Consider the following 25,144-nt stretch of genomic DNA (forward strand, 5'->3'; position numbering starts at 1 on the left):
AGATGTACACCATTTTCAGTCAGAACGAATTAAGCCCAGCAAGAGGTGTTTTAATGAAAGCATCTTGTCAATGTGTGTATTCATGCACGGCTAGTATTGATAACAAGATAGCTGTGGTGCCATGTTGGAGGTCATATGAGCGCGATTTTCACGGAAACTACACTGTAGGTACATATGCTATTGTTTTAGTATTAAAAAAACACCCATTTAATGCACATTTTCAGGAGAAGTAGACATACAAATATTGTTATACACAAAGGGGTCTCTTTCACCGAGCGAATCCGGCACTCGCGTGAATTCTGCTTGAAGTCGCTTATTTTCCCTTATTTCCAAGGACTTCTCGACAATGTCTACTTAAGTTATGATAATGCGCCAAGACTATAAATAATTTTCCTCTAATTAGTGTATGACCACAAACACAACAACTTCACAACTGCATGGCTTCTCTTTGCGAAAATTCTATAACGTATCGCCAGTACTTCACACCATGAAAATACACATCACAACTCAAACACCAAAAACAGAGAACTATTTTCCTACTCAGCCTGACTTGACCTGTATCACTCCACCATATTTACCTTCATAGCAATAATAAAAGGTGTCCACAGATAATGAAACAATCTCTTCTCAATTATTCCACTGAATAAAATATCAGTCCCTATCATTAATATTTCGCATGGAGATTTACAGTCAATCAACACAGCTAGATTGTAATAGAAACTGCATGGCGACATGCCCACTTACCTGGCTCTGACCTGCTCTCAAGTACGAAACTAAATCACGCCATCATGAACCCTTATTAATACTGCCTCTATGACGTTTGCCCCCCGAATTTAGCTAATTAGTCGGGTTGAGAAATATTTCCCCTACACCGACTTCCCATAAGCAAGTAATCACAAGTATCTAATAAATCTATAAAATGGAGACGTAATTACAAATGACGCATACCCTAAATTAATTACAATATTTTATGAATGGGCATGGAGGCAGTCATTTTGAAAGTTGCATAATAATTATTTCAATATAGGAACAACTCCATATTGTAAGAAACAAGTAGTTTGAAGGCTTTTAAAACTGTTATTATGACCATCCATCCGGGAGAAGGAGCCTTTACAAGATTTGCCAATTTCTTTGAGGTCATAATTTTATTTAGAAGTTACAAAACAATGTTCAAGATGGCCACCCTAGTGGCCATATTGGACGTCAGATCTGTATCGTCATTGATGACCATCTAGGCATTACAAATGTCTTTGTTTAAAGGAAAACGTCATGTAGATATGAACATCCATTCAGACGCAGCAGCAATATCAATATTTTCAAGATGGCTGCCATGGTGGCCATATTTTATGTCCAAAAGGCACAGTTTTCAGGTAGGACCGACCAGACCTTGGGATGAATGTGCACAGAAAGTTTAATGCCAATACTCCCAGTAGTTTTATCAGAATGGCAATAAGAAACGGTATCAACTAACATTGGACGATGAACGAAAGGCCATTGCATTAACTCTTCTGAACTCTAATCATTTGAGCTAACAACTATATATTTTGTAATGTTTTATTTGCTTTATACACTGTATCAATGCACGGACATATTTTCATGACACCAAGTGGAATGTAATGTAGACACCTTGGAAAAATTGTTAATTGTCAAATTTTCATGATACAACTGCAAAAACCCAATTTGAATGGATTTTAAGAATTTTTTAACATATTTTAATTTTTATGGACATATGGATATACTAATCCTTTCATTACACAACATGGATTTCTGCAAAGTGGTGAATCTGACAAAAAAAATTTAAGTGTTTGTTTTACAGCTGATTTTGGTGTCTAATTCATATATATATATATATATATATATATATATATATATATATATATATCTTTGACAATGGTGCACAGTTCATAGTTATGTTAGACTTTCAAATGTATTTTTGTGTATAGGTACTGTATAGGAATGTAGAGAAGTTGTTTATATCTTACCCTTTACATGATGACATGATGACATAGTTTACATAGCCATGATGTCAAATTTAGCTAAAAGATACTCTGCAAGTGTAATGTACCTGCCTAAAGAGCAGTTTGTTGATGAGGGGGAAGTGTAATCTACCTACATAAAGAGCAGCCTTGATAATGGGGTGGGTGGGGAAGTGCATGAAGGAATAAAGTATGGCAAATATTACTAACTCCTATTAAATGAAAAATATCTATTCTGTATATATGTGTAAATAGACACAAAGAGAGATTGGTAAGGTAATAGAAAGAGTCACACACAAGTTACTATGCAGTTCAAAAAGAAATACCACCAAAAATAAACACATAACTTAAATGTTAAACAGTGTAATATATAGAAGTACTGATTCTATGAAAGAAGATCAGTGGATTTTTATTTATATTTGAAACCAGGATGAGTCTTGTACCAGTCACCACTTCATTACACATTCTGGAGGTATGGGACTACATAAACTGATCATTTCAATTAAAAGTAATATCATTCAAAGAAGCAATGAAAGCAGTACAACTCAAATGCATGATTTTATTATCTTAATCCAATAAAGTGATATGTCAATTAACTGTACACACATTTCAATTGTCTGGACATTCTTGATTTTATTATCATTTATTAAAATCATTATTTACCTTGATAAAATCTGGGTACCCTATTCATTAAATTCTTCTTGAGTGCTCATTCAAACTCAAAGAATATCTTTGCTTAAGTCTTATGTTTTTACAGTCTTATAAAATTCACTATACATATTTAACAGAGACCTGTATCTAAATAATTATATGGCTACTTTGAAATCAACTGTATTTCAATTTATTTACTTATTTTAAGCAAACAACATTTGAGTTTCAGTGACCAGTCAAGTTAAGGAGTTTCATGAACAGGGGCCCAGATCTTCAAGGAACTCAAGATGATAATCAATATTTTTATCACCTGAGCTGCTCTGCAGCATCATATTCACTTTTTTTTAAAACTGTGCAAGTCAACTTATACAAAATTATTTATTTTGTATTGAACTTTTTGTCTGTAATGCTACAAAAATATATTACTGATACAAATTTGCTGTAATTAGCACACAGACCAATTCGTATGTGCTAAAAAACCTTTGCTTTAATTAGTGCACAAAACAATTCACAAATGCCCAAGAACCTTTGCTTTAATTAGTGCACAGAACAATTCACAAATGCCCAAAAACCTTTGCTTTAATTAGTGCACAGAACAATTCACAAATGCCCAAGGACCTTTGCTTTAATTAGAGCACAGAACAATTCACAAATGCCCAAAAACCTTTGCTTTAATTAGTGCAAAGAACAGTTCATACTCAAGCTCCACTTTAATTAGTACACAGAATTAGTTCACATATGCTCACAACCTTTCTTTTAATTAGTGCATCAAACACTTCACATACTGTACTATCACTAATATTATTAGCAAGTAAAACCAGAGTGATCTCATGCACTATGGGACATCACAGAAGAGACTAAAGTCTCCACACCGCTAATTTAAAAAAATGAAAATATGAGATAAAGTCCTAAATAAATACCAATATAAATGCAAAATCATGTTTGCCAACATAGGGCAGCATGCCTATAGTGCTAATATTTTTCATAGGACAATACTAAAAACTTTACAGCAATCTTGTGAAATCCCCAAAACATACAAGAGTGGCTACATATGCACACTTTATTAAACAATCAAATATTACTGAATCTTTCTGCATATTTTACCTGCTTACATAACTTCAATTAGTCAATATTACTGATTAATGTAAAATTATCCAATTAACAAACAGAATATAGTTTGTGCACTGTTATGAATATACAATGAAACCCCTCAATACTGAATCCTCAATATACCAAATTTCCCCCAAGATCAAAATCTGTATTTGGTCACAAAGCTTTCCTTCACATGTTTTTACTGTAAACTGAAACCTTTCCATTCTGACAACCAAAACACATTTTTGCTCCAAATGTCAATTTTACACTAGGAATAAAATTCCCATAAAACTAAAACTCACTTCAAGCTTGGAAATGTAGTTTTGCTGCCAATTCCATAAAATGTTATTTATGGTCCAGAAATAGCACGTGGTCATGTTTTAAGTAAAACATAACCTGACATGAGATGGGTCAGATTGTTTGTAGTTAGCAAGTAATGTAGTAGACTTACTGATAAGGCAATCACCCATAAATATCCTAAGGGCATGTGATGTACAAACAATACTTGACACAAAGGCTGACAGATTAGGGCTGACAATTTGGTAATTTGAGGTTAGAGCATCTGCCTAGGATACGGGAAATCACAGGTTTGAACCCCGGTCTAAACATACCGAAGACTTATAAAAAATGGTACCAGCAGATGCCTTGCTTGGCACACATCATTAAGAGGTTAGTATTAGGACTGGTTGGTCTGGTGTCAGGATAGTGTGTCTGTGGCATGATGCCCCCATGCTAGACATCACAAAATACTGCCACACTGCAGACATTGCAGCGATATGACAGAAAAACTGTTATAGCAACTTTAAAAATCCAAATCACACACACACACACACACACATTAAAACAGGACCAGCTTTAAGGCAAATTGTTACTAACGAAACACTTCTTGTAAAGCCAGCTTAGATTATGTTAATATGCTTATTATTTAATCATATTTAATGTTAATTCATTGTTTAAATGATCAATATTTTAATTTTTTTTTTATATTAAGTACATGGACCATAATAACGAGTTATCTGACCTCCATTTTGATACTTTACTGATGGGGACTGACAAAACAGTATTTGGAAGGAGTGTACATTGTTCAGCTAATTTTTCATAAGATCTTTAAAAAAGCAAACAGATTGATATGTTCTGTCATAATTATATCTCTCTCTAGGTACACAACTGCTTTCTGTATTTCACACAAACAAAATTATCTTGCTGTCTCTCTCAAATCACATGAAAAATTTAATGGTTTTAAAAATGTACAGGGTTTCTTTGTCTTAAAATTTATGACTCGCATCAACGATGATGTGCTTCTGCATTTGCTTAAACGTGCATATTATTTTTTTTCTTCACATTTGTGATAATCTCTGTAAACCAAAAGCTCTCAAAACTGACAATTAAATCTGGTCCACTGGAAATCCAGTTTGAAAGGTTTCAATGTATTAATAAACATGAAAGACATGGCATTCACACTGCACAACCTAATGGATATTAGCACACTAAATCTGTGTTCACAATTTTTTTTAAACAAATCTAATGCCCCTTAAACACTGGAGGTCTCTTTTCTTTAAAAGCTTGTAACCCTTCTAATCTGTCCTTGGTTGGGATAACCTGGAAAGAGATTACAAATTTCTGACAGAAAATCTAACTAAACAATTGAACACCCCAACCCCCACCCCAAATAAGTTTACAAGTTGTATTTACTTTTATAAGAGAGTTAAATTTCTGAGTTAGATATATACAAATTAGATGACAAAAACTGCACTGAAAAATTACAAAATCAACTCTTTAGATTAGCTTTTTAAAGTAAACGTTCAAAATATAACAAGGCTATTAAGATGACAGTGATATTTTTTGAGAATTAAAATTAATGTATTATTATTCAGAACAGTATTGTAAATATGTGACTTGAAGGTACAAAACCTCAAAGCAAGTGTGTTTTATAACACAAGGAACCAAAGACAGCAACATCTTTGTTTAAATTAGGAAGGTAATAGGTTTGACTGTATTCCTAAAAGTTGACAGTGACAAGATTGCCAAAGATCTATTTCGTAAAACTCTATATAGCCACCTCTCCTGCCTATCTGTTTGTCAATGCAAATTTTCTTATATACCTTTGTGTGTTTGTGTGTGTGTGTGTGTGTGTCTGTAAGAAAGAGAGTGATAGAGACAGGGATAACAATGGACTTTCTTTGCCTTTACCTGAGCATAGCATGCTTCTTCAAATTTTAAGCCACTTTCGATATCAACCTAAAAGAAATACCATCAGTTTAGCTATTTCATCAATTATCAGATGTTTTCAAAAACATTAAAACAATTTTCCTAATTGTTTTCAAATGTATAAAAGAGAAGAAAATATATATTTATATGTAGATTCAAATGTATTAGTAATAACTCTGTTTACTTTTTCTGTTACAGTGTATTTTCTGTGAAGAATAATTTGTCTGTTTATTAAACTATCTGCAAATACTAAAAGCTAAATTAAATCCAGTAATGTTAATCCATTCCAGTACAAATACAATTATATTATAATCTTTTCACATTGTGCCAGGAACATTATCTCAAAAGAATAGACTTCATAATGGATAATAGATTTATGGGAACAAAATTACCTCACTGCCCTTGCTAATTGCTAACTTTGCCATTTTCAAAGCAATAGGCCCCTGCAAATAGAACATACATAATTAGGAGTCATTCTTAAAACAGTTTACCTAAACTTTAAATTATTTTAAACATCTGTATGCAGTCTTTAACAGTTTACTATGAGGCTTGTGGATAAATTTCTGCATTTTATAATTATAATGTTTGTGTGTTTGTGGGTCTGACCACATCCAACATGGATTCTTTTATTAGATTAAGTCTTGCCAGTAATGTCAGATAATACAGTGAGCAAGTGGAATGCTCAAACTTGGACAAAAGATAGTTAATAACAGTGTTTGTTCATACATGAAAGACCAAAAATAGAATGAACACTTCTGTCACTTTTGCAAACTGAATGAGTATAGCCCTAGAAAATAACAAAATAAATACTAAACATGAGAAGAAAAAGGCTCTGGCAGTCCAGTAATGTCGGTCTAAGTATATGGTTGTTTTGCTTTCTTGAGGCTAGAGACAATATAATATTTTCAACTACCATGAGCTAGTCTTTAAAGTAATGCTGAGTATTCAAGTCATGCTTAAAATTTAAGTCACAATGAATATTCAACTGATGCTGCATATTCAAATCATAATGAATATTCAACTGATGCTGCACATTCAAATCATAATGAATATTCAACTGATGCTGCATATTCAAGTCATAATGAATATTCAACTGATGTTGCATATTCAAGTCATAATGAATATTCAACTGATGCTGCATATTCAAATCATAATAAATATTCAACTGATGCTGCATATTCAAATCATAATGAACATTCATTATTTATTTATTATTCACCTGATGCTGAGTATTTAAATCATATGATGATTATTCAGTTGATGCTGAATATTTAAGTCATGCTGAGTATTCAAGTGATGCATAAGTACCATGCTGAGCATTCAGAGAATGAATGACATTCAAGTCATGCTGAGTACTCAGAGGATGAATAGTATTTAACTGATGCTGGTTATTGAAGTGATGCTAAGCCCTGAAGTCATGCTAAGCATTCAAGTGACTCTGACTACTGAAGTCATGCTAAGCATGCTGGTTACTCAAGAGATGCAGAGAATTAAGCCATGCTGAGTAAATAAGTGATAATAAGCACTGAAACCATGCTGTGCGTTCATGTCTTGCTTAGTGTTCAGGAAATGCTCAACATTAAAGTCATGTTGGTTATTCAAGTGATGCCGTGAATTCAAATGATGATGAGCATTGAAGCCATGCTGAGCAATCAAGGAATGCACAGTATTCAAGCAATGATTCAATCAATGAAGTAATGCTCAGTATTCAAGTAATGCTGAGCACTGCAGCCATGCTAAGCATCATAGTCATACTGACTAGTGAAGTCATGCTGAGTATTCAAGGAACGTACAATATTCAAGTGATGCTGAGTATTCAAGTGATTGAAGATAAAGTTACTTAAGTTTGAGTGTACTGAATGTTCTATTCTTTGCCATGCAGTACATACAAAAATGTTTGAAATTCGCCAACAAATTACTTACTCAATGATTTGTTCTGCAAGCTAGAATTTACTAACAAAGTACCTATGGGACAAATGAATAACAAAATACCTGTAGGACAAATGAGTAACAAAATACCTGTAAAACAAATGGCTAATGAAGTACATGTGGTACAACTAATGAACCAAAAACCTGTGAGGCAACTGGCTAACAGAGAACCTGTGGGACCAACTAATCAACAAATTAACTGTGGGATAACTGACTAACAAATTACCTGTGGGATAAATGACAAATTACCTGTGGTACAACTGACTGACAAATTACCTGTGGGACAATTTCTTCTGCAAGTTTCAAAGCTCTTTGGTAAGCAGCATCTTCGTTGTCATTTTGTTCGACCACATGATTGACGAGTCCGATTCTGTGAGCTTCACTGCCATCAATGATACGAGCTGTGAATATCAGTTCTTTGGCAAGGGAAGGTCCTACAATTCTGGTCAGTCGCTGTGTACCACCTGTGATTAACACAAAAACTGTACATGCAGCTAATATTTTATTCCGTATCAATAACACTGTTCATCATCATTATCAATGCTGCTGCTGACACTAAAGTTTAATTAATTTCTTTCAAAGATAGATCATAATATTTCTGTGGACACTTCAGCACCATCTAATACGAAAACAATATCTTTTCACAGGAGCAAACAGGCACTGATTTTCTTGCAGATCTTCCCCAAAGTTAAGATACACAGGTATGAGCCAAAACACGAGAAGGGTGGGATGACATAAATTTACAAAGGACTAATTTAAATCAACTCTATTGTTCCTTTTCAAACTTATTTGGAGGGAAGATATCAATGTAAAAGGGAAGACAGCCAGGAGAGTGGAAAAAACGTTTTGCACCTGAACTAATTTAATTTATTCCTGTCTCCTCTATCTTAATATACATAAAACATAACATATTCTTCAGTATACATATTTTGTTTTTATTTGACTCTTCAATGTAACATGTCATAAGAGATCTCCATGTTTGTTCCAGAATAAGAACATGCTGTTGATGGGTTTAATGCCATTTTTCAGCACATGATTAGCTATACATGGCGACCAGTATATTTGGTGGAGGAAGAACACAGGAAGACACCAGCAAGAACCAATGATCTACAGGAAGCTACTGGCAAGCTTTCTCACATCCCAACATTGGTTGAGCAGAGACTCAAACACATGGAGACAGAGGTGATATGTGTGAGTCATATGTAGAGGCAAGCACCACAGACCACATGGCCAAATGGGGCCACTGAATAAGAATAAAGCACCATAGACCACTTGGCCAAATGGGGCCAATGAATAAGAATAAAGCATATACGTTTTTTGGTAGTTACAAAAATAATATTTTAAGTTATCTGATGAATGATAAGTGTCAAAGACTTAATACCAAATGATGACTTTGCATCCAATGAAAAAGAACAATACTAATAATATCAAGTCTGCATTTTCATAAACTTCTTATTTAAAAAATACACAGTTTTCATCAACATGAACAAAGGAGATATTATGGCTTAGACAGCTAAGTCGTAACACACTTTACATCTTTTTACTCCAGAGTTAAAACCCTTTTCTGACATGTTCATAGATAACTGGTCATCCATTCAGTGGTTTCTTCCAGATGTTCCCATTTCTCCTACATCAAAGACCATATCACACCTTTATTTTAGACAATGTGAGCATTCTGTACAGGTTGGAAGAACAATTATTGCAACTGACATAAATACAAATTATATCAATGTAATTTTTATAAAATTACAAAGGTGAGATTTAGTTTGATATTCTTTCAACTGATGGAGACAAATAATATTTATCTAGAGAGACAGATGTCATGTAGCATTAAATACCAATGGATTGTAAAGAAAGCCATGGTAGCTAATTCATCTAGAGAGACAGATGTCATGTAGCATTAAATACCAATGGATTGTAAAGAAAGCCATGGTAGCTAATTTATCTAGAGAGACAGATGTCATGTAGCATTAAATACCAATGGATTGTAAAGAAAGCCATGGTAGCTAATTTATCTAGAGAGACAGATGTCATGTAGCATTAAATAACAATGGATTGTAAAGAAAGCCATGGTAGCTAATTTATCTAGAGAGACAGATGTCATGTAGCATTAAATAACAATGGATTGTAAAGAAAGCCATGGTAGCTAATTTATCTAGAGAGACAGATGTCATGTAGCATTAAATAACAATGGATTGTAAAGAAAGCCATGGTAGCTAATTTATCTAGAGAGACAGATGTCATGTAGCATTAAATACCAATGGATTGTAAAGAAAGCCATGGTAGCTAATTTATCCAGAGAGACAGATGTCATGTAGCATTAAATACCAATGGATTGTAAAGACATAAATACAAATTATATCAATGTAATTTTTATAAAATTACAAAGGTGAGATTTAGTTTGATATTCTTTCAATTGATGGAGACAAATATCATTTATCTAGAGAGACAGATGTCATGTAGCATTAAATAATAATGGATTGTAAAGAAAGCCATGGTAGCTAATTCATCTAGAGAGACAGATGTCATGTAGCATTAAATAACAATGGATTGTAAAGAAAGCCATGGTAGCTAATTCATCTAGAAAGACAGATGTCATGTAGCATTAAATAAAAATGGATTGTAAAGAAAGCCATGGTAGCTAATTTATCTAGAGAGACAGATGTCATGTAGCATTAAATAACAATGGATTGTAAAGAAAGCCATGGTAGCTAATTCATCTAGAGAGACAGATGTCATGTAGCATTAAATAACAATGGATTGTAAAGAAAGCCATGGTAGCTAATTCATCTAGAGAGACAGATGTCATGTAGCATTAAATAAAAATGGATTGTAAAGAAAGCCATGGTAGCTAATTCATCTAGAGAGACAGATGTCATGTAACATTAAATAAAAATGGATTGTAAAGAAAGCCATGGTAGCTAATTTATCTAGAGAGACAGATGTCATGTAGCATTAAATAACAATGGATTGTAAAGAAAGCCATGGTAGCTAATTCATCTAGAGAGACAGATGTCATGTAGCATTAAATAACAATGGATTGTAAAGAAAGCCATGGTAGCTAATTCATCTAGAGAGACAGATGTCATGTAGCATTAAATAAAAATGGATTGTAAAGAAAGCCATGGTAGCTAATTCATCTAGAGAGACAGATGTCATGTAGCATTAAATAAAAATGGATTGTAAAGAAAGCCATGGTAGCTAATTTATCTAGAGAGACAGATGTCATGTAGCATTAAATACCAATGGATTGTAAAGAAAGCCATGGTAGCTAATTTATCTAGAGAGACAGATGTCATGTAGCATTAAATAAAAATGGATTGTAAAGAAAGCCATGGTAGCTAATTTATCTAGAGAGACAGATGTCATGTAGCATTAAATAAAAATGGATTGTAAAGAAAGCCATGGTAGCTAATTTATCTAGAGAGACAGATGTCATGTAGCATTAAATACCAATGGATTGTAAAGAAAGCCATGGTAGCTAATTCATCTAGAGAGACAGATGTCATGTAGCATTAAATAAAAATGGATTGTAAAGAAAGCCATGGTAGCTAATTCATCTAGAGAGACAGATGTCATGTAGCATTAAATAACAATGGATTGTAAAGAAAGCCATGGTAGCTAAGTTGGTAGAGTATCACACTCATAATCAAGGTCATGACTTTGATACCCATCCAAACCAGCTTTCGTCAGCTGCCTCAGTGTGTCCTTGAAAAAGATGCTTAGCTCCCATTTCTTCAGCATGATATGACTAATAATGTGTTAAAAGTCCCATTAAAATCACACAAAAAAACAGAGCATAGTAACCTTTGAAATTACTGATGGACATACAGACATTCACAGAGACTCAAAGAATTTTATTTTCTGTACTTGAAATTACTTGTCATGACAATAGGCTTTTGATATATTCACATTAAGAACCACAACCACTTATTTTCATTTTACAAATGTTGATGAAAAGAACAAAACACCAATGTTCAAATATGTCTCATTCCCAATGTTTTCTAACTTGTTCGTGACAAGTACTGACACATATGAAAGCTACTAATCTGTTTCTTATTTGACATGCTTACACATGGCTGCACATTAGTTTTAATAGCTTTAATAATGACTTGTCCAAGAACTTGAACATTGGAACACGTATTTGTCTCTTACCAAAAACAACTTTCATTTTTCAAGAAAACATGCATATAGATCAAATTCTGGACAGGTCAAACAGTGAACACTTCGTCAAAAGGTCTGTTCACTTACCTCCCCCTGGAATGATTGCAAGCTTTGTTTCAACGAGTCCAAGCTTTGTCTTTGAGGCTGAAAGATATATACAGTACAACTGTACAAAATATACTCAAACTGTAAGTGATAAGCACATGTTGAATGCACTTTAACAGGATTGTTCATATCAATGCAAAGAATGCATTCAAAACACAAATACATGCATACAAGTAAATGCGACATCATTCAAATGTGACAAATAAATTTTGCATATTGACTTAATGTATGATGCCAGAAAATACAGTCACTTCCAGAGACTGTTACTTTCTGTAGTTTATTGCAATTTCAACTTTTGAAGGGTAGGGATTTTTTTGGACCTGTAAAGTTATATTATTTTTGTTTACCTTTAAAGACAAAAGTAAGAATAAAATATGCTTTACAATCTTGGTACCTAATTTTAAATTCCTATAAGAACATGACACAATTAGAATAAAAAGAATGTTTTGATTTGTTTAAAGCAGGGTGGTGAATTTTAACCAAGAATACCATGCATAGGATATTATATGCCTGTCCCACAGTCCTCAATATCAATAACTGAACATCTGCACAGAGATGATTCTTCCTTTTACAAAGTGACTATGATCCTTGACCCTCTGGGCCCAAAATCAATAAACTTTTTCCTTACAAAAAGTACAAGCCACCAGCAACGTTTCGACCAGATCTGGGATGTAAAACTAATGTTACTGTGCAGAAAGCAATTTTCTTGTTTCAGTCTTAACTGTTGATATTTTACACATGTAATAGTCTTGTTCCTCACCCAAAGTGCAAGCTGTCCATATATGTTAATTGGTGTTTGTCATGTAGATATAATATTATTATGCAGAAACCATTTTCCTTTTTCTGTCACAATAAGCCTGATCTTTGACCTTTTGACTCCAAAAGCAATAGGCTTCTTCCCTGGAAAAGTCTGATAACCACTGATGAAAGTGAGCTCAAATTACTGAATATAGATCATTTTATCTTCTTTATATGAGACCGACCTTGACTTCAGACCTTTTCAGACTGAAATCAATGGGGTTCTTACTTACCCAAGGTGTAAGCCATCCACAAAGTTTGGTAACTATTGACAGTAGTTAAGTTAAATTATTGTGCTGAAATCATGTTTTCCTTCAGTCAAGCTGACCTTGACTTTGATTTCTGATTTCATTTTTCAATACCCCAAGTGCAAGCCATCTACAAAGATTGGTAGCTGAAGGGAGTAGAACACTTGAGTTATTGTTTCCTTCTTTCAGTCACTGGACCTTCACTTTTGAGCCCAAGCCAAAAGTTGGGTCCTTCTTTACCCCATTGTGCCTGCCATCTGCAAGGTTTGGTAATTATAAAGAATGGGCAACTAAAGTTACTGTGCAAATGCAGACTGGAAAGAGATAGCCGGACAAGCGGACAAAAACAATATAATATGCTTCACCTTATGGGGGTATATAAGATGACCATTCAAAGCATATAAGGAAATGGAATTAAAAAGTGCCTTTCAGTTGTGAGGAACTAATAGTTTCATTGATCAAACTAACTTTCTAATTGCATTTTGCATGGCTTTTTAAGCAGGTGATTTTCTATAAGGATCGATTTGTAATTTTAAAGATGATATTGCTAGTAATATATCCACTACATACATACATACATACATACATACATACATACATACATACATACATTACATACATGCATACACACATTACATACATACATACATACATACATACATACATACATACATACATACATACATACATCCATTACATACATGCATACACACATTACATACATACATACATACATACATACATACATACATACATACATACATACATACATACATGCACACATACATACATACATACATACATACATACATACATACATACACACATTACATACATACATACATACATACATACATACATACATACATACATACATGGTTAAGAACATTCACAGCATTTGGGAAGTTAACAGTAATAAAATATATTTTGCACAACCTCAATTTATCCAACATGTACTTACATTATCAAATCCCTCTCAAATAATGCTACAAAATTTAAATTGACTTATCTACAAATGTATTTGGAATTGATAAAGAGATACAGTTTTTAAAAAATGTCATAGTAAATGATTACACAGAAAGAGGAATTGGTTAAAAAAAAGAAACATTTTTACTTGGAATTGTTGAGGAACAAGAATCTGATATATTTTTGGCATATTTATTTTATCACTTTTATGTTTTATATATGTAGATTATTTATTAAAAAGCCTACTGTTTCTCTTTTTAAAAAGGAATTAACATTACATTAACCATCAGAAAAGTACTCTCCTTATGTCAGTAGCAACTGTGAACACTGATAAACAAAAGTTCCTTCAAGGGACCAACGCTCTACTGGCTGAAAAGAATTTCCAAGAATTCTAAATAAGACCATTTCTTCCTTTTAAACTGCAGAGTGTTGAAACCATCTCTGATATTCCTCTGAATAACAAGATTTTCAAAGTAGTAGAGTTGACATATTGGATGGCATCATTTTCAATCAAGACCAAAATGGCATCATGAGAAGTCTTCTTGATAAGACTCTCCATTTTGGAGGAGCAAAGATGGCAAATATTTTTAAGCTGGATGGCTTGGAGAACATATTCAATATCAGACAGGCACCTTTTCTATTTCATAACAAGCAGACATAAAAGTCTTTTGATGACAGCACAATGCTGGTATGATCAACCATCTAGGAGGATAGGACTAGTATAACAAGGTTTTCAAGATGGACGCTGTGGCAGTCATATCAGAAATTGGATCGGCATCATTTTTATTAATGACAAAATAGACATCATAGGAAGCCTTTAAGTGAATACCACATGCTTATATGACTATTCATTAAGAAGAAATAGTGAAAACAAAAGTTTCAAGGTCACAGCTGCTGGAAATTGACTGTCTGAATGGCATCATTAGGACCAACTAGACATCAAAAGAAGTTGTTTAGAAAAACACCAATGTTGATATGACCTTCCATTCTGAATGATTAATAATATTTTCAAGATGGACACTGTTGTGGCCATATTGGACATCAGATAGAAACCATTTTCATTTTAGACCAATTAGACATCACAGGAAGTCTTCCGGTGAAAACCTCAAATCAATATTACTTTTCATTCAGGAGGATTTGCAGTAACAAGATTTTCATGATGGCCACTGTGGCGGTCATATAAGATATCTGATTGGCACTCATTTTCGTTAAGGATAAATAGACATCATAAAAGGTCATCTGGTGAAAACCCCTAAGCAATATTACTTTTATTCAAGAGGATTTGAAATAATAAGATGTTCAAGATGGCCACTGTGGCAGCCACAATGGACATCAGATCAGCACCATTTTCTTTAGGATCATCTAGACAATGAAAGTCTTCTGCTGAAAACCCAATGTCAATATTACATTTCATTCAGACCACTAGTGATAAAAAAAAAATAAGATGGTACAATGGTGGCCATATTAGATGAAACATAGGCACCATTTTCATTCTGGACCAACTAGACATCATGGTGTATTTTGGTGAAAACACCATGTCAATATGGCTTTCTGTTCAGGAGGAGTAATGATAATAAGATATTCAAGATGGCTAATATGGTGGCCATATTGGATATCTGTACCATTTTCATTTAGGAACAAGTAGGCATAAGTCTTTTAGTGAAAACCCATGCTGATGGGACCATCCATTCAAGAGGAGTAACAATAACAAGTTGAGTGTGTTTGTAAAGTTCATTGGCAATCCTCCAAGTAATTTCAGAGGAGTAGCAATAACAAACTTGCACTAACATACAGACAGATGAAGAATGACGGATAACAGACCATCCAAAAAACTTTTCTGAACAATGACCAGTAGAGCTAAAAATGGATTCTGTAAAGAAGGCTATTTGATTATAATTATAATGCATATCTGTCCTGTATGAAAATATTTATAGAAAGATTATGGAAAGAAAGAGACAGAAATAGAAAAAGAGGAAAGACTAAAGGATAGTGAAACTAAATATGCAGGAATTTATGATAGGTAGGTAGGTATGTAGATAGACAGTTGGATATGTAGGAAAATGGTAGAGAAATATGATTTTATACTGACAATGCATTTATTTACATACATTATTAGATAACTGCTAAATATATAATCACAGCTGTAACTAAAAGAGTACTTTAAATAATAAATGTATAATCCCAACTTTGTGTGTTTCTTTCATTTCTTTATATCTTGTTGTATTTTTAAGGTTTTCTATAAACATCAAAGAATAATGAACTGAATTACAGCTGATTATTACACTTTATAAGTTGAACATATAATGCATTACTTGTCAATAGCAAGTCCAAGGCTCCGTTGGCACAATTATATGCCAGCGGCAATAAAACTCTCTTTTAAAAAAAATTAACCTGCAATTCTCATATCACAAGCTAAGGCGATTTCCAGTCCACCACCCAGTGCAGCACCATCAAGTGCCACAATAGTGGGCATTGGCAGGTTCTCAAGCTCAGACAGACTGCCACGTAATTTTGATACAAATGGACCCACTTCTTCCGCTTTCATTGTAGCTCTTTCTTTCAGGTCAGCACCTGTAAATATATCAATAGCAACAATTATACACTTAGCTAGTATTACATACCTGGGTACCACCTATGTAACTTGTGAAATTTCTAACCTTTGAAGTTCTGAACCCATGAAATATACAGTCACAATTGTTATAATGGTATAAAATATACCAAAATAACATGTTGTTGTTGTTGTGGGGTTTAATGCCATTTTTCAGCACACAATAGACTATGCATGGTGGCCAGTATTAATGGTGGAGGAAGAACCTGGGAAAACCCTGGAAGAACCACCAACCCACAAGAAGTTACTGGCAAGCTTTCTCACATACCACATTGGCCAAATCCTAGACTCTAACCCGCACAGACAGAGGTGAGATGGCAGTGATCCATAACAGAGAGCGCCTTAGACCACTTGGCCACTCAGGGCCCACCAAAACAACATGTAAGATTAAATCAAGCTTAGCTAAAGTTTGCCAGGGCATACCATTTCAAGTCAAATAAAAGGATCCTCATTCTATTTAAATACAAAGTTGATGAATGCAGGGAAACTTATACAGTGCTCCACATTTATAAAGCATCTCAGGATAACAGTCATTGATATAACAAGGCCGATGGCTCATCTAAACAGCATTATAATGGAGGTCATTGTACATGCAGCTGAACCCAGATTATTTTAATGTTAATTATAGGGACTGTTCATTTGTATGAACTCTCACCATCTGCACCTGAAAATTTAAATTCACACTGGTTACAAATGAATATCCAGATGACTGGGTATCCAGACAAATCAATGTCTACTGATGGTATCCTTTTGATCATCATTAATGTACTACTGTCGAAATCATACTTGCCACAGCAGATGTGAATACAGTCAATGTATAATAATATAGAACCTGAACAAACCATGTTACTGAAGACATCGTGAAACTAACATATACACTCCCATGCAAGTTGAGTCTAATGACAAACAACATAGATCTTAATCTGCCATCACTTATTGGTCATGCAGATCATGGTCTATGTTGTTTGTTTTACTGATTACTCCAAACAAACTACATAAACCCAGATCTGTTGGCACATTATACAATGGCAGATCTGGGTCCATATAATTTGCAGTTGGACTTGACTTAAATGTAAGCATACTTGGTAGTACTACAACCCATTAGATTTTAGATATCAGAAATTTTTCAAAATTATATCGAAGTCAGCATACTCATAAGATAAAACATTACATCTTTATCATGCATAGACTTGTATTTGTTCTCACTATGAATCTCTACTGTCTTCAAAATCACAAAATAGTTAAGTATCTCTAAAACTGATGTACATATGTTTATATTCATTCCTTGAAAATTGTCATTACTTGTAGTAACTGATGTTATATTAATCAATATTCATAACATGAAAATTGTTGACTTTAGTAACTGTTGTTATATATGTCTATATTAATTCCTTGTGTTTTTCAAAAACTCTCACATTTTAGCATGCTTAAAGTTTTGCTCATAAATTTACAAGATATGCAATATGAAATTTTCTTTATAAGCTTTTTGTATAACTATGTTACATTGAAAGTAAGTTAAATGTATTATATGCATTTCCTTGAAGATTATATGATTTACAGAGCTTTAAGTGTACCTGCACAAAACACTCCATGAACTTCACTTCTTAAGATGACCACTCTCAGGCTGTTGTCAAATTTCACCGTCTCCATCGCTTCCCTTAACTATAAGTTTAAACATAAAAAGTAGATTAAAATATTATGAAAAGTGTTACATACATGCATGTATGTACATGTATAGGGATTATTGGTACATCAGCACAGTCATGGCCATAAAGTGACATGCAAAATTGCGAGTTGGCACAAATGACAGTCAAACACTGTGTCAAAATCATTAGGAAGACAAACCCTTCCAACACAGAGTTAATATCTACTATTTGAAAAAAGTAAAGGTAAAGATGCTACATAAACTTAACAAAAGGCATACACAACAAAGATATTGACATACAAAACAAAGAGATAGGCATATAAAATGAAGACATTGTCACACTGTTACGAATATCATATTGTGTGTTTACCTTTGTCCATGACTGTAGATTGTAAGGGTCATTTGTAAATACAATATTACATAGCTAACTTTTGCTCCTTCATTGTAGTTTATACTTTACGATAATAATCATTTGTAAACAACCTGTTGACTTGGATTTTAGATCAGGACATTGGTAATTCCCTTGGAAAAAACATGGTCTACTTGATCTTTGTCAGGTTGTTTGCTAAAGTTTAAGTAAATAGACCTAACTTGTGCATAAATTTTATGGAAATTTCCACTGGAAATGACCTAAGTTCAGGGCATTTTGTTGTGCCATAAGTTAGGTGAAAGGTCTGCATACAAAAGAAGACCAAGTGAGCAATTATTAATTTGCACTTTAGTTCAATCTCTAAAATCATTGTTGTGTTCAAATATAATTTGAGAGGAATAATTTATTTAAAATTATTCATTGAAATTACAAAGTGCTCATTGACATTTTTCACTAAATTGCTATTTTGTGAATTCAGTCAAGGACATTCTGGATTATACCACTGTGACGTATCAAGACTGTTAGCACATTACCTCATCAAAGACTAGTAGCACATTAGCGCATTCAATACTGGAATTCATTTGGAACACTATACTTTCAGACTTGTGATATAACTTTATGATTATTTCAGATTTTAATCATAATAATGTAGTTCCTTTCAATTTTTCACATTGTATTCAAGGGAAATAAATTATCTGCTGAATTTTACTAAACTTGTTTATTTTGCTTTTTCTGTTAATTAGTTTAAGACCATACAGTCAAAACAATTGAAAACAAAGATATAGGCATAAAAAACAAAGATATAGGCATATAAACCAAAGACATAGGCATTAAAAAAACAAAGATATGAGCATATAAAACAGAGATATAGGTATATAAAACAAAGTTATGTCAATGAAAACAAATATATAGGCACACAAAACAAATATATAGACATACAAAAAAGATATAGGTAAACAAAGGAAAATCCTTTAAATACATGGTCACATTTGTTTCTGTGTAAACCAGAATCTTTTAAAAATGTCCAAGACCTGCTCAGATGGAACACTATCACCTCTAATTAAAGCATGTATGTATGTATGTATGTATGTATGTATGTTTGTATGTATGTATGTATGTGTGTGTCATTAGACATGGAATATATTTGTATATTTTCAGCATTGCGCAGGAATATTTCTTTTGACAATATAAAATAAAATGTGCCAATGTGGATTTTAACTAGTTTTTAAAAATAATAGCTAATTAAAATGTATTTTCTTTTTTACGAGATCAGAAAGTTCTGTTTCTTATATGATCTCACAATAAATAAAATCTTAAAAAGCTGGATTTTATAGTATTAAACAAAATTAGACCTGAAAATGACATAAGAAATGCATGTGTCATTAATTGTTACTTTTACCTTATTTTAGTCTGAAATAACAATATTTATTTTATGCTAAGCAGTGAATTACTTGAATTACTTTTTGGGTCAGAATATGCTTACCGCCCTTTGATTTTCTGTCAGTGAACTACTTTTTCCTTATGTAGTGGTTGTTTTCTTATTAATAATCCCTGTCTATTATCCTTGAAACTTGTAGTTTGTTATTTTGGAAATATCAGTTAATTTTTATCAATCTGATGTGGAACTAATTTTGTGCGCAGATACACAGCACAGCATATCATGTATGGCAAACAGCTGACATTACCGTAAGAAATCTGCCAATTTACTGTGTCACAAACTTTAGGTAGCCAACGTATGAGAGCATAAAATAAAAAGAATATTTGCTTGAAACGAGTGAATAACGGATACATTTCATCTTGTGGGTGAAAAACTCTAGTATTTTCACTCGTGGCTTTGCCACTCATGAAAATACTGAGTTTTCATCCACTCAATGAAATATATCCGTTATTCACTCATTTCAAGCAAATATCCTCTATATACTAAAACAGCAGTGAAACATTATGTCAAAATGAATTTTAGAAAGCAGACTTACCTTGAATATACAGGTATTTCATCAGGCAGTCAGAGCAAGGGAGACAACTTTTAAGACCTGTCACAAGATCTATGAAAAAGACATTTTGTACCAACAATATTTCACTGGCATTCCTGAAAGAGTTATTTATTTATGAAATTGTGTCTTGCTTTTCATGGAGGTATTTATAAAGGCTTTAATATACTATACCTGATTAAGAAGGCTTCTGCTGATGGCATTTTTGGCTGCATGTCTTTTGAAGGAGAATACTGCGATTCCTATAAAGAAAATCAAGTATAAGCACTAAAAAGAAATCTCAAAGACATCAAAATATAAATTTATAAAACTGAAATAGGAAGAAAATGACATTATTATTATTATTATTATTATTATTAGTAGTAGTAGTAGTAGTAGTGGTAGTATTTTCATGTGAGGGTAGGGGATCAGCTAGACCCAAGTAAAATATGATGAGCTGATGAATAGATTCAGTCCAATAACCAATCCTGAAGATAGTTATACATAATGATGGATCTAAAAGTAGTCTATGGTTGTACAGTAGCAGAGTTATCTTGTATACATGTAAAATTTACAACACCTTTATCATACCCACAGCTACCATTTACAATCAAATTATTCTCATTCTAGATTGCTGACAAAATTTCAGTGATTTAGCTCCTTTCTGTCCTAAAATGTGCTGATTCATTTTTAATATGGGTAAATAAGTCTTTTTCTGTAGGTACTGATGAGTATACTGGTTACATAATACATGCATACTACACCAAAAAAATAGGTATTCCTGAAGGGCTTATACATAAAGGTACAATTTCAATCAGACAATATTTTTTGATTTACTCTTAAGTTAATAGATACTGAAATTATGCCTTACTTATTGTTGACAACAATATCTCTAGAATAACGTTTTGCATTATGCTCTTTATCTCTGACACTTACATAACCTGAAATAGTTTAGATGTATGGAGCTTGCTTTGACTAATCCTCTGCACATCACGTACCACATGTGAAAAATGGGCACAAGACCCTTATTTATTGTTATTATATTTATTGCAAAATTAAACACAAAGAGTTCCATTTATAACCATTCTGTCATATTTCAAGAAGGCTGCTTTATTATTGCTGAGTGCCTGTATGAAAAAAAGATAGCTATTTGTGCCTTATATGATGTTTCTAGGAAGTCTTTGGATACTTGGACATACGGTTCAATCACCTCTGAAACATTCTGATATCTGTTGTCAATTCCATTTGCTGCTCCTTCTCTTTCTTCCACTTGTGCCTAGTTTAGGGCTGTTTTGTAAATTTTTCTGCAGATCTTTCAAATTGTTTTCTCATCTTTGATTGTGGGTCCTGGCCACTCTTGACAAAAAAATTGTGACTGAGACCAATTTGGAAATGTTACTCTCACTGAACCAGCAGACATCAATACCGGCTGAGTTATGTGGCTGATACACATTGTTTAATTTCGACTGAGTCATGTGTTCATACCTTATCTTGACAGTCCATTACTTTCAAACCAGAAACATTTCCACCTCTATTTTAAAATTTCTATATGTATTTGCTGCAGAGTTTCTAAAACTGATATACAAACATGATCAGTTTCTCTTCATGGATATAAGGCACACATACCCAACTCATAGACAGTACGCACATACCTGACTCGGGAATATAGGACATACATACCTGACTCACAGACAGTATATATACCTGACTCATGGATATAGGACACACATACTTGACTCATTTAAAATAGATTAAGGAACTTTATGATGATGTACCACCTAAGAAAATCTTTGATATTTTGAGTAAATGTGGTTTTATATAACACATTTTGTTCATATATTTTTGCAGTTTTACTATTAAGTTGTACAATACATTAGACTCATTATCACTATCTTTTATATGTTGTACTTCAAATTTACATTTATTTGAAAGGATTTATCTTCCTGAAGCTTTTGTGCAATTCTTCATTTCTATAGTTTTAGAAATTTACTTTTAATTGGCACCAACAAGCTCATATTGTACTGAGATGCCATTAAACACAAACAGACAAAAGACATACAGTGTTCTTGCCCCAATTTTAATGCTACCCCATTTTGACACAGTGATATAAACTCTCAGTTCCAGAGAAAATGCATCTCTCAATGACATTATGAGCACAACATTTGTTTTACAGTCTGATAAACATTGAGTCATTCAGACAGAAAATTGTTTTGAAAATACAATTACCAGTTATAAACTGAAACAAAGATACATACCATAAAAAACTCTACTTCATTAATTCTCTTTGTTTGGACTTCAATCAGTAAATTCTTATAAAAATCATTACTTATTCTGACAGGGTAAATCAACTTCATGCCATAATACATCCAGTCAGCCAATCAGCTACAGAGCATGTGATGGCAGTGTGATAAATACACCAGTAGCACTGTTTAGAATGGTGTACTGTACTAAGTTTGAAGTTTAAAACCAAATTTTTGAGGTGGTTTTCTTTTATGATAATTTTTGCATATTTACAAGAAAACATACTTTTATGATATGGTTCATAACTAAAACAGCATCCTCAATATTTTTTCTTATTAACATCAAAGAAAGTCTAAATATTTTCTATCTGATGACAAGTAATTTTACTTTAACACTAAATTTTCAATTATCATTAAATAGAATTTTAATATTTATCATGTTCTGACCTACATAGTCTTCTGAACTTAAGACAATGGTAAGACTGATAATAAATTGAAATTAAAATCATTTTCTGTAATGTTTTATCTTTGGTCCCTGAGCATGTGTGTGTGTGATTTGGATTTTTAATGTAGATTTAACAATTTTTCAGTCATATCTCTATGATGTCTGCAGTATGGCAATTTTTAGTGATGACTAGAACTGGGGTACCATGCCACAAACATGTAGCTACTGGTACCATTTTTATGTCTTCGTTATGACTCGACTAGGGTTGGAACCCACAACCTCCAGCATCTGAGGTGGATGTTCTAACCTCTTAGGCCACCTGAGCGGTCTTGTCCCTGAGTATTTGCACTTTCAGATACACAAGTTATAAAGAATGCAAGACAATTTGAAAGTACTAAAACAGTACACTGAAGGACTGATATTATGCATATACATACATGTACAAACATAGTGCCATTCATTAATTGCAAAAAATTGTGTCATAATCTAAATCTTGATCCAAAAGGTAGTTGTCTGCCCTTTTTTCTGACATTACCAGTGGCAGAGACCAACAGTGCCTGGCACTATTTGTGCTGGAATTTTCAGCCTCCTGCTCTATCGGCTCTCTGTCACTTGCTAATATATATTTAATACATTTATTCAGACTGATGTTTGTATGCAGATGGTAAGTAAATCCCTCTTCTTTTGATCCATGATATACAATCCTTCAGAACACTTGCTTTGTTTTAGTATTAATCCCTATCAGAACAAAACATTAGTTTAATTTTCATCCAACAGTTATTGACCTGAAAAATTTTAAATTGCTAATATATGTGTGGAAGAAAGCAGCCCAATAGTATGCGAGATCCAAAGGCTGAAAACTCCAACACAAATAGTGCCAAGCACCGTTGGTTTCTGCCACGGTGCATTAATGTCAGAAAAAGTGGTCTAACTACTTGCTGGTCTAAAGCCAAATCTATTTTTTTCCCTCAGTTCATTTAGCTTTGAAGACAATCTCTGTTGCAAAGTTAAATTTATGCTAAATATAAGAAATGAGAAAAAAATCTAAATTAATTGTATTTATGTAATTTTTCCTATTAACAGATATTTTTACTTATGCTGCTCTGCAATATTTTTAATGATGCACATGTGTAACTGTCACATGTGCAAAAACAAATGGCATAATACATACTTTGCTTCAATAATAAATGTTTTAAATGTAATGAGAGGTATCACTATGAAATTAGCAGATTTCAATAAGGTCAGTGTAAATGCTTTAAAAGTGCGTCAAAACTGAGGAGAACTATATAGTCCTATACTACCATGATACATGTTTCATCCGATTATTTTAGCATATGAATATTACCCTCTTGATTGCCTCTCAGATATTCAAGGCTAAATTCTTCTGATGGTGACTGGCTATAATGTGGTCCTGTAACAGATATGTACCTCTTACACCCAATAAAACTGGAATAGCATAACGTAGGAAGCTGTCTGGCAATCACGGATACGGCCATTTTAACAGCTTTTACTCCGAGAAATACTCTTATATATCATCGGACTTTGTAAGAACGGATCTTTCAATATTTAACTCAAACATTCATCTTTTATATGTATGAATTTTGTATCACCGGATAAAACTGTCTGTTAAAAGCTTTTTATTTTGATCAATAATCGCAAAAACATAATATCATTGAAGATAACTATTTTACGACTATATAACTTTTCTTTTCTTCACCAGACCCGTTGACGA

General features: G+C 33.1%; 1 protein-coding gene across 1 annotated transcript; it reads right to left on the reverse strand.

Moving 5' to 3' along the window:
* Positions 1–2,521: 2,521 nt before the first annotated feature.
* Positions 2,522–25,118, reverse strand: LOC149789451 (methylglutaconyl-CoA hydratase, mitochondrial-like). The gene is made up of 9 exons (XM_089975548.1): positions 24,758–25,118; positions 20,923–20,990; positions 18,320–18,407; positions 16,529–16,708; positions 12,108–12,164; positions 8,133–8,320; positions 6,320–6,370; positions 5,910–5,957; positions 2,522–5,318 (listed from the first exon to the last, which is right to left on the reverse strand). The coding sequence occupies exons 1-9, from the start codon at positions 24,906–24,908 to the stop codon at positions 5,241–5,243; spliced, it is 909 nt and encodes a 302-aa protein (XP_089831674.1). The 5' UTR covers positions 24,909–25,118; the 3' UTR covers positions 2,522–5,240.
* Between the last annotated feature and the right edge of the window lie 26 nt (positions 25,119–25,144).

The sequence above is a fragment of the Sinohyriopsis cumingii genome, chromosome 11 (genome assembly GCF_028554795.1).
Source record: "Sinohyriopsis cumingii isolate HCF-2022 chromosome 11, ASM2855479v2, whole genome shotgun sequence".
In the NCBI taxonomy this organism is placed as follows: Eukaryota; Metazoa; Mollusca; class Bivalvia; order Unionida; family Unionidae; genus Sinohyriopsis; species Sinohyriopsis cumingii.

Coding starts and splice junctions, on each gene's coding strand:
- LOC149789451 (XM_089975548.1), bottom strand. CDS start 24,908: ATGGCCGTATCCGTGATTGCCAGACAGCTTCCTACGTTATGCTATTCC. Junction 8,321..12,107: donor TGCAATCATTCCAGGGGGAG/GTAAGTGAACAG, acceptor TGTTAATCACAG/GTGGTACACAGCGACTGACC. Junction 5,958..6,319: donor CAATTAGCAAGGGCAGTGAG/GTAATTTTGTTC, acceptor TATTTCTTTTAG/GTTGATATCGAAAGTGGCTT.